An 11,633-nucleotide genomic window follows, 5' to 3' on the forward strand; every position below is an offset into this window, starting at 1 on the left:
TAAAGTTTTATCTGTTGGAGTGTGGTTCTCTTGTTGAAAGGATTCAAGCGCGACGATATTGGCGTTATCCATCAGTGTCGTCGGGATGGGATCGGTTAATCGTTGATTGGCTCAGGTGGAATCGATAAAATACTGGGCCACTCGCTCTTCTCTTGGTATTCAGAACGGATAACTGCTATCCCGTTTTCACGCGCGGAAGGGAATAATTCCGGACAGAGGAAAAAGAAGCTGCAGCTTCTCTCGGAAGGACATATATCGGAGAAGCTGCGGTCCTGGATGTAATTAAAGGTAGCAATCAACGAGCCGGGCAAACGCGTCGCCTCTAGTCTCGTGTCATAATAAAAACGTCTCGATTGTAAAAACAGCTTTTAGAAGTAAATAAACGAGATCATCTCGCGAGTCCCGAGCGTTATTGTAAACTCTCGCTATAAATTAAGTAATTATGTCTGAGAGACATACGTGCTTTAACCGTAATGGATAATTCTTCTTGGATGCTCGAAGAAATTTTTTTAACTCTTATACTTTCGAACTTCATATATATACTTCTCGTTTCCTGTCTCATAACTTTTAGATATAATGAAATATGTAACTTTGCAAATAAAAACATTTTTAATACGAAAGTCTGTGACATAGTCAGCATTTTATTTATGTAGCATAAAATTGAAGGGCACTTCGAACTCATTACAGCAAATTATAATATTTGATTATTAGCATCAAAGATGCTTATTAATATCAATATTACTAAATTGTTTGGCAATTTAATTTATGACATTATTACTTTTAAAATTGTGTTTGAAGATAATAATTTCAACGCGCAAAAACTTGTAGAACTGGATATGTATATAAATTCATATTGAAATATTATTTAAGCATTACGAGAATCCTTAGACTGATAAAGTCTTTTCGTTATTTATTGTATAATGCTTGAATACGGGAAACAAAAAGTAAATATCAAGTTTAATATTATATATAAACGAATAAATGTATTCAGAAATCGAATGTATTCTCTCTGCGAGGATTGACGAGTCTCGCACTATCATGAAATGCCATTTTTGACAGCTATACAATTACGTATCTTTTCACCGCCGCGCTTACATTTGCGTATAACTGTCGCCGTAAATAATAGGATACCCGTCCGGTGCTATATGCATTAATTATCGTCTTTTATCGCGTTCAGCTGCCTGAATGGCAGCCGCAAAACTACCCTATTCACATTGGAAAAAAGGAGATTGCCATCAAATTGAGGAAAAAGATGGGGAATAATAGCACGGGAGATTGAAGCTCGAGAAAGACTCCGTAAGAGCCGCCGGGGTGAATCCGCTTTTCCAACACGGATCTTAAAAGGATACTCGAGAACGTTTACTCGAATACTCGTTCGTTAATCCGGAGCCTCTTTTACGGACAAAGTGTAATTTTCCCGTCTCGTCAAATTGCTTGCAGAGTACAACGGTAGCAGAGTCGATGGAAACGGATAGTAGCGGTCCATTGATGAAAATACCGGAGTTTAAGCACAGTCTAAGTACCCTCCCCTCCCCCTCCCTCTCTCTCTCTTTCTCTTGTGAGCTCACTCGTTTGTTTACGCAGTTTTAACTGCGTTCGATTAGCCTAAGAAGCAATTTTGAAAATGATTAATATATACCGACGAGCTTTCACGTCCGACTGCAACCAGATCGCGTTATGCAAGTCGAGGATAAATGATTTTGTCAAATCGAGTTGGCTTCGGAGAACATTCTGTCTGTCTTCGTACCACATCAAAAGTGATTTCTTTCTTGATATAATAAATGGATTTCTCGTTCTGGAAATGCGTTGTGCACGTTTAAAATATGGTATGATGTAGTTGAGCGTTAAAGATCTCAGTCTCTGAGCACGTAAAAAGGTCAAATGTGGCTTCCTTAATTTATTGTTGCATAACGCGAGTCGAGCAGTTTGCAGATTAGTACTTTCTCGAGAGTTTGCAATCTTGATCATAAATTTTGGCGATATTAATAATATAATAAAATATTTGTGATCAGTCAAATTGGAGAAAGCTTTGAATTTGATTTTTTATTGCAACGAAGCAACAAAAATTTATAGCAAAAGATAAAAGTGTACAAATATTTATATATATTAATTATAATTACTGAAATAATACATTGTCTCTGAAACGATGTAAATTTGATGATAATAACAAAAAATTTGTTAAAAGAAGAAAGCTCTGAATTCGATTTTTTATTGCAGCAAAGCAACAATTAAGAATTCAACAGAAGAGAGACCGATTTGGACGTCGATGAAAATGTACAAATGTTTATGTATTAATTATAATTACTGAAACAGTATTGACAAAGCTATGTGACGGTACATTTCATTTTGGTTTTTTCTCATAAATAAAATTGAAGAAGGAAACGTCAGTAGAACACTTTTCTCATAATTGACATGCCGATAATTAATTTTATTCACGTTGCTGCGGAAAGAAAAAAATGGATTCTTTTGATTGATGTAAATACACTCATCCAAAGGAATGATTGCGCGACATTTGCGCGTCTTGGATGTATACTTTATAAAAATAAGTAAACGGCCGCGTTGCAACTTGCCTTTATGACTTGCTTAGCCAGCTTGAGCGGGCAATCTCGTTTCAATAAACTTCTTCTACTTCCAGCAACGTTTACTGTGACGCATGTTGGGGAGATTTCGGTTTGATTTTTGAGGCGTGAGCAGAAATACGCCAGCTAGCGCGGTTTATGCGGTTTTGGCGCAGCGATTTCGACACAAACCAAAAGTTAACGATCGGTTGGCCGGTAACGGTATGACTACCGTTCAAAATCAAATTACGTGCTAATTGAGCGAGATGCCGGCCGTAGTTACGAAAATCCTCGTATCGCCATTATTGGGGTGTCGACAGTGTCGGTTAGGATAATGAGATCTCGTATTATGAAATTATTCGGAATGGAACAATTCTGAATTGTTCAATTAGTCTCTTATGGAAAAAAAACAATTATAATTGAATTAATAAGATTTATTTGAAATTAAGCAAATTAAATTTTGATGAAAATATTATAGTTTTCTAAATGAAAATTTATAATAACAACAAGTTAATGCTATTAACAATTAAAGTGAACGATAAATTCATGCAGATAGATTTAAATTGCAGTTACTATGCTCAAAAATGGAATGAAATTAATCTATAGCCTTTTGTTTGTACATTCCGAAAGTTGATTTTCGATTGCACATCTTTAATTAAAAAGTTATTAACAATTAAAGTTTTGAGGAAAATTCGATTTAGGTAGATAGATTTGAATATGATAACTTTTTAACTAAAGATATGCAAACGAAGAATTGATTCGTAATATGCAAATAAAAACCTATCGATTCATATTATTTTAAGTATAGTAACTGCGATTTAAATCTATCTATCCGAATCCATCGTCCATGAAACTGTAATTGTTAATAGCATTAACTAAAGGTGCAAACGAAAAATCGACTTATTTCGGAATATGCACACGAAAATCTATCGATTGAAACTAATTCCATCTAATTTGCTCGTGATTGGAGGCCTAGTGTGAAATTAGCCCCCCCCCCCCTCCCTCTTCTCCGTCTAAAATTGTTCTTAATAACTTTTTTATCAGAAGTGTGCAACTGAAAATGCAACTGAATTCACGTACAAACAATGTGCAAGCGAATGAGCTATAGAAAGTTAATTTTTTTAGAAGTTGGGCCAGCCAACTTTACGGATAAAAATTACTGCTTGAATTTTAATAACGTACAAAGTTTTGCATTCATCCAATAAACAGAATTTCTAATTATTATAATCAAATATTCTGTACACATTATATGGTACACATTATATTTATAATCATTATAATTAATCTAATTAATCTAAGATTTCAACTGAGAAAGTTTTATTATTTTCATTTAAATTCATGCAACCAAATGTCTGATTATCGTAATAAATGCAACAAAATTTGTCAGGTTATTTTAATCAAAAGTATGGATCGTTCATATTTTACTAAACAATTTGATTGTTATATTTTTAGGCTAACGTTTTTCAGATTAATTTAACCAATTTTGTATAGTATTTCTAGGAAAAATGGAATAATCCCGATTGGAATCCACTGGAAACAATTCCATAATATGTGCCCTGCCTTTATAATCGTGCGATTGCCAAGAAACGCTCGACTAAAATGATGAAGTGGTTCGATAGATGAATTCTGCGAATCCGGGTTTGATTTGACATTTATAAGACGTCGTGGTTATTGTGATTCTCAGTGGAAGAATTCACATAAAGCTTGTTTTGAGACACTTTCTTAGATTTCATATTTCGTAGAGAATTGTAGTCAATCCTATCCGTTTTTCCATTGAATAATTTAAAGCTAAAACTTTTAATTGATTTCTGTAAAATAATGATCAAAGTCATTCTCTCAAGTTTTACACGGAACTTTATGCTAAGTGTTTTACTTGACGCGAGTTAAAATTCGAAAAGACATAAAAGAGACTAATCAACTTAAATTCGAACAATTATTTTAAACTTTTTTGAAATATTTTGGCATTTTTTGGCACTTAGTTAACAATAAGAAAATTTCTCTTCTTTCTATTTTTACATGTATATTTTTTTCTTGCAATCGCTTCGAGCAATTCGAATTAATTTAGATTTCGCGGATAGATTTATGTAACTACCATTCTTGTGTCTTTTTTAATCCTATAACATTGTGCTCGATTTGGATTTCATCGCGTCGATCGAGCACAGATCAAACGGGTAAAAATTTGTCCGTTTCTGGATGTCTGGCGGCACTCCAACAAATCGGTGAAAACACGGATTTATTTTGGTCGGTTGCAAAGCTCATTCATTCTCGCTTGATATTCGGTGCTCCATCTACTATGGATTAATCTCCCTTCCTCCTTCTTTTATCAGAAATTAACCCTAATCAAATTTTACGTCCAACTGCGTCTTTTATTCTTGAGCTCCGTCACTTAATTGTCGTGTTTACGCCGTTCTACCTTTATAAGACCAGTATAATGGAGACACTTTTAAAATGCCAAGGACCCAGATGTTTCATGTTTATTCACATTCCTTTTCTTTTTATAGCTTCAATTAGTCACAGGAAATAAAACTTCATCAACACTCTCAAGACACTTGAAACTTCATTCCTTCGTATATAAAATCGAATAAAACGATCTTAAATATAACACATTCAAAAAGAGACATACGTGGATGTTTTTTTTTTGTTGATAAGGTTCTTTGAAATCTTGTCCTTGTGCAAGCTTCTTCATTCGTCTCCCTCAACATTTCTTTTGTCAGATTCGTCGTCGTACTTCCAACAATGAACTGTATATTGGGACGCGAAATTGGCAGCGTCGATATTAAATCCCGCCAGATTTATGGCAGCGTCTCACGAAGAGAAAAACTATCGCCCTTCGACGGAAGTTCATTGGCTAATACACTTCGCTTTTACCGCCGCAAACAAGATTGGAGAAATTAAAACTTCATCCATTCTCCAATTGATCATTAGTATAACTAAAGCGAGCGATTACACGTCTCATCTGTAAATGCCCCAAAGTTTCTCGAGTTGCTATTTTGGCTATTTCCATATAACACAGTAAATCGCAATATTAATTTAGCGGTGAATAATCGCGCGACTATAGAGATTACAGAATCGAACAAGTGATAATAAAAATGATAAAACGCTTTTACGTCAGCATGAAATAAAAGTTGACATGCTGTGACGAGAAGCGCGTTCGAGAATAAATTTTAATATTTGTTTTATAAGTAGCCGCTTTACATAATAACTCCTTGCAACTTTCGAAACTCTATCTTTTTTTTTTTTTAGTATTGTGCGATCATGAAATTAAAAATCCATGCTGGCTGATTAGTTTGACGACTTTGAGTGTATATATTGTATATAATTTAGCGCGAGAAATCAGTTCTCTTGGGATCTCTATGGTGACCAGCCTCCTCTCTCTATTGCGTAAATAAGAAATTCATAGTAGGTGGAACTCAATTATCTATATCGTCGCGAACTCAATTATCTGTTCGCCAAGTTAAAAAGGCGTACGGAAAGGTAAAGTCGAATGGAGAAGCGAAAAATCGATGTCCACAGAAGATCGAATGAATAATGATGATACAAATGCGATTAATTATTGATAAAAACGATCGTAAAAATTCCCAATTCTTGTAGTGTGTGAATCGACATAAGGCATTTCTATTATTTCTGATGACAAAGTAATTTCGACAGTCGTTTGATCGTCAGTTATTGTTAGGAGGAAATAAATTAGGCAAATGTTTTGGATTTATAAAATGCTTGCATTAGTATAATCAATAATATTAAATTAATTCTTAATTTGAAGATATTACGTTCTCTCTTTTGACATAATATCTATTTTTCAAAACCGATTAATAATTGACGCGTGATTTATAAGCACAAAGACGAAATGTATAAAATATTCAAAAATTATTATAAGATTTCCTTTGATAATCAAAAATGTATTTATTTTGTATAAAAGAAGAAAATATTAAATCTAATAATATATAATAACGTTAACTTTAATGTCGTTAAAAATAAAGATGAAATATTTAATTTTCTTACATTTTTTCGTAAAGTAGAATAACCTGAAATAATCGCAATTTACCTTATATTTCCTAATGTAGATCATGCATGAAAAATAATTCGTCACAAGAAATATCGTCATATAAGACGTACACCTCGAAAAATGTATTCTTCATGAACGCACCCTTCGATGTTATCTCTTCAAGAGTCATCGATTACGTTTTTGTTATCGCAGGTAGGTTTGTTCGCTCTTTCCAGCTTAATCTATTTTTTCAATCACTTGGTCACTCTCGAGTTTGACTGAAATAGCCGCTACTAAGTAACTGAGTTGCGTTGCACTGAGAGAAAAATTTTTAGTATTTGTAATTATAATTACATATTATAACTGTAATTATTATTATTTTAAATTTAGCACCTAACAATAACTATTTATAGTTTTACCAACAAAATATATATGTGTGCGTGTGTATATGTATATATATATATATTTGACAATCGAAAATGACAATAATTATAATAAATATCGAAATTACTACAAAAATCATTGAAATTACTATAATTTATAGAAATTGCAATCAATTTTGTAGTAATAATAACTATAATTATAGTCATTTTCAGTTGCCAATTAAATATATTTGACATAACTATACACATAATTATTATTACTTACATTATATTATAGCAGTAATAATCATAATTATAGTAACATATAATTACATTGTTACAAATACAAATTTTTCTCAGTGTGTGGATGCATCTTCGCGCGTTGCATCCATCGAATCGAAACAATTAACCGTAATGCTGTATGCGATAGGCAGTTTATGATGCTCAATTTGTGACTCGATATACTGTGATTGAATCTATATTTCTATTTTGTAACTCCGAATGATAGTTTCGAAATAATTATATTGTTATTGCACAGATATTATACACGATAAAAAACCTACGCAACGATAACATAACGAACTGTCGTTAAAAGCAAAATCGGGATACTGCAAGCGTTCTTTTTTTTTCATCAGATATTTGTAAGCACTCATGCTTATGTCAGCCGGATTAAAACTTTGGAATTAAATTAATGTTTTGAATCCTCGTCGATTGAACGATTGATAAAGATTGTCGAGCTCATAGCGTACGATTTTTGCTGAACCGGTTTCTGAGAGACGTTGCCTGGAGAACAAGAATCTTCATCTTATTGAGTGCTTTCCAACAAATGATACAGTGTGATAATATCATATCATCTTTGTTTATCATTAGTAAATGACAAGGATATAATAATTCACTGTATTACACTGTATCATCTCTGTGTCTCTATTGCTGGAAAGCACTAATTGTCAATCGCTCACATTGAAAAGTTACTGCAGCATATAAATCTTACATGTCACATATTATGGTATCTCCTTGATTAATATAATATTTGTAATGGTTTGAAATTTCAGTAAAAAATATCCGAGATAATAAGAAGGCATGCGCGATTTTAATTATTTATTAGCTCTGTGATATGCGGAATGAACTCTCTTGTACTTTAAACGCCCACGTGCTCTTGCGTGACACATGTACACTGCAGATCATTTGGATAATTGAAGAGGAAATAGGTGCGCGTTGTATTTTGTCAAATTGGCTATTATCTTCTCGGTATCTGTGGAGGTAGCTTTGTCATTCGAGCGCGAGTCCCCGCGCTCTTCATGTTCGTGCCGGGTCGAACTGTATCGATGAGTTATAACGGCAATTCCGCCGTTTTCCATATTGATCAATCTCGTGATGTAGGCGCAGCGACGATGATGGAAATCGGGATTTCGAGTCACCGAGCACGCTAATATATTCTCCGCGAAATGTGCCGAGTACATTTTCGATAGATTTACGTCGACGACGACGCTTGATGGAATAACTGATCGGGTTTGCCGACTCCCAGCTCAGAATCTCTCCGGAAATTTCAGGGATCTCCGGGTCCCCTCGGGTTTTCAAATGGAAATATCTTTACGCGACATATTCGCTTGTATTTTCTCTTCTGCGCTTTTATCGGTCTCTTGGAAAGGACGTCATCGCACGATAAACCATTGCTGATGAGAAAAATCGATCCTTTCTGTTTCAGCGTTCGGAGCGTCATGCACAGATATCTGGAGAAGAATAATGAAGTAAACTTCGACAAAATATTTAATCAAATGTTAGGTGAGTAAACTATCGCTTCGATAGTCCGCCCTTCGTTCACCACTCTCTCGTCCCTCCGTTCTTTGATGAGATCAAAGACAAAGGGAGAGGCTTAGATTTAGTTCGTAAAATTGCCCAATAAATTCGCCCAACTCATCCAATCTAATTGCGCAGCGAGGAGAATCTTCTCTCAACGTTTGCATTTTTATCTCTCTGTTCTGTACAATCCAATTATATATAGACTTCAGATATCGGCATTACCTCTCCTTCTCTTTCATTCTCTCTCTCTCTCTCTCTCTCTCTCTCTCTCTCTCTTTCTCTCTCTCTCTCGTTCTCTTCATTCAACACAATCATACGAAATGCGTATATTATTCATGTAGATAAATACAGTCGTGACTTGTCGATTAATTCTTGCAACTTGTTTCGCGTCGTGAATTTCGGAGATTTTCAACATAACGCGACAACGCAAATATTCGTCCATGCAAAAAAATTTTACTGAAGCCAATCCTCCAATGTAATCGACAGTCTCGTTTACGAATTGCTAATTACGTTCTATTGTTCGTAAAGCATTATTCAATTTCAAGCATCAATTAAATATTATCTCCCAAATTAATCAATAATATAATCGAATAATGTACATTCGATTCCCCGTCACAAAACAAAATGTGCCATTTGATCACCGGCTTGAGATGACCTGGAAAAACCTGATCCCTTTGGCGGGACCGCGCCAATTTACACGGATGATTCGTTTCTCTGTCACACCAGTTATATTATTTTTTTTCCGCAAAAGTAGTGAAACGGCATTAAATGTAGCGAGAGCTGTGATAATTTACTGAAAGTTCGCCGATGTCAAGCAAACATGTACTTCCAGGTTACCTTTTATTCAAAGACTTCTGCGAGACTGTAGCGGAGGAACCGATTCCGCAACTTAGGTTTTACGAAGAGGTTCGTGTTTTTTAGCCCGCATACACTACATATATATAGTTAAATTCCAGTAGCGTCGCATATATATCACACACTACTAACCCGATTGCATAAAGGAATGTTTATTTGTGTATTGTAGATCAAGGCATACGAGAAGCTCGAATGTCCAGAAGAAAGGAGAAAACTTGCCCGTGAAATCTACGATAATTACATTATGAAAGAATTACTGTCGCATTCTCATGTAAGTATATATATGTATGTATATATATATATATATATATAGACACAACATCGCGAATTCTATTTTGTTCCGTAATAATAACTGGAGAAGAATTTTCTCTTTCCATTTTTTCTTTATATGTACGTATATTATTTTTTAATGAATGGCGACGTGTCTATCTTTTGCAGGAATATTCGCAAGAGGCGGTAGCTCACGTGCACAAATATCTTATGAAAAATGAAGTCCCAGTTGACTTATTTGAGGTAGGTCATTGTCTTGTGACCTTATCTACGCGATTGCGCCTACCTAATCGATATTATTCGTGATAAATGAAATTTCTTTTATTTTTGTAGCCGTACATCGAGGAAATATTTAATCATTTGCGAGGAGAACCGTTTCAGAAATTTTTGGAAAGGTACAAATGACATTCTGACAGTTTTTTTTACAAATAAACTTGTATGACGTGATAATTTGTGATTAAAAGAAAAATTGTATATTTCTAGCGATAAATACACCCGTTTCTGCCAATGGAAAAACTTAGAATTAAATATCCAGGTACAGATAAATTAATATTTATTTCATTTTGTTCTCCCTTTTTCAAGAATGGAATTTTCAAGATTAAATTATCACGCGTTTTATAACGGAAATTACAGCTGACGATGAACGACTTCAGCGTGCATCGAATAATAGGCAGGGGCGGCTTCGGCGAGGTGTATGGTTGCCGGAAAGCGGACACTGGCAAGATGTATGCCATGAAATGTCTAGATAAAAAACGTATTAAAATGAAGCAAGGTGAAACGTTGGCTCTCAATGAGAGGACGATGCTTTCGATAGTCAGCACCGGGGTAAGAGACTTGTTTTTTTTTCTCTTTTATCATAAACAATGCCTTCAAATTTAAATCACGATGACGCTAGTCAGATGTGACATAAAAAAGCATTGTCATCGCAGATGGATTGCCCATTCATAGTATGCATGACGTATGCATTTCACACCGTTGACAAATTGTGCTTCATATTGGATTTGATGAACGGTGGTGATCTGCATTATCATCTAAACCAACGCGGAATCTTTACCGAGCCGGAAGTGAAATTCTACGCCGCGGAAATGCTCCTCGGTCTGGAACACATGCATAGCAGGTACATCGTTTACCGTGATTTGAAGCCCGCGAATATATTGCTGGACGAACACGGTCACATTAGGATATCGGATCTGGGATTGGCAGTCGATTTCTTAAAAAAAAGGCCGCACTCAAGCGTGTATGTATATATATCTGAAATTCAATCGAATTTTTCCACGTGTAACGCAATGCTCTGAATATATAATACTTTTCATTCATGCTGTAACAGCGGCACGCATGGATACATGGCGCCGGAGGTGATTGCGAAAAACACTCCATACGATTCGAGTGCGGATTGGTTTTCCTTCGGTTGCGTAATATTCAAGCTCTTAATGGGACGTAGTCCGTTCAGGCACTTAAACACCAAGGATAAACACGAGATAGACCGTATGACGCTGAATATGGTATGTTGCTTTTAACATTTCTGGTTCACTGCATTATATATATATATCGGATGATGATGATATTTCAAAAGCGAAAATTTACATAAATCTTTTTATCCAGCTAAATTACATTTTTTTATATGTGCTGCCATTTGTATTGAATAGAATAAATCTGTAAAATATTCCAGACTTTTTCTGATGAATTAATAGACAACTATAAATCTCAGTTAACTTGGTTTTTCTTTCTTTGGAAAAGTAAGGCATAAATTGCATTTTAATTATTCTTTATTTTAATGAAATATAATTTATTAATGGAAAGATATAT

At 34.7% G+C, this 11,633-nt stretch overlaps 1 protein-coding gene across 1 annotated transcript in view; it reads left to right on the plus strand.

The window, feature by feature from the left end:
- Positions 1–11,633, plus strand: part of LOC108691050 (G protein-coupled receptor kinase 1) — a 23,659-nt gene that overhangs the window by 9,346 nt on the left and 2,680 nt on the right. The window contains exons 2-10 of the mRNA XM_018198674.1: positions 8,608–8,684; positions 9,535–9,608; positions 9,727–9,828; positions 9,996–10,070; positions 10,161–10,222; positions 10,311–10,362; positions 10,461–10,652; positions 10,757–11,064; positions 11,155–11,329. Of these exons, the coding sequence (XP_018054163.1) occupies positions 8,608–8,684; positions 9,535–9,608; positions 9,727–9,828; positions 9,996–10,070; positions 10,161–10,222; positions 10,311–10,362; positions 10,461–10,652; positions 10,757–11,064; positions 11,155–11,329 (1,117 nt within the window). The remainder of the gene's footprint in view (positions 1–8,607; positions 8,685–9,534; positions 9,609–9,726; positions 9,829–9,995; positions 10,071–10,160; positions 10,223–10,310; positions 10,363–10,460; positions 10,653–10,756; positions 11,065–11,154; positions 11,330–11,633) is intronic.

Source organism: Atta colombica, unplaced genomic scaffold (genome assembly GCF_001594045.1).
Source record: "Atta colombica isolate Treedump-2 unplaced genomic scaffold, Acol1.0 scaffold38, whole genome shotgun sequence".
Lineage (NCBI taxonomy): Eukaryota > Metazoa > Arthropoda > Insecta > Hymenoptera > Formicidae > Atta > Atta colombica.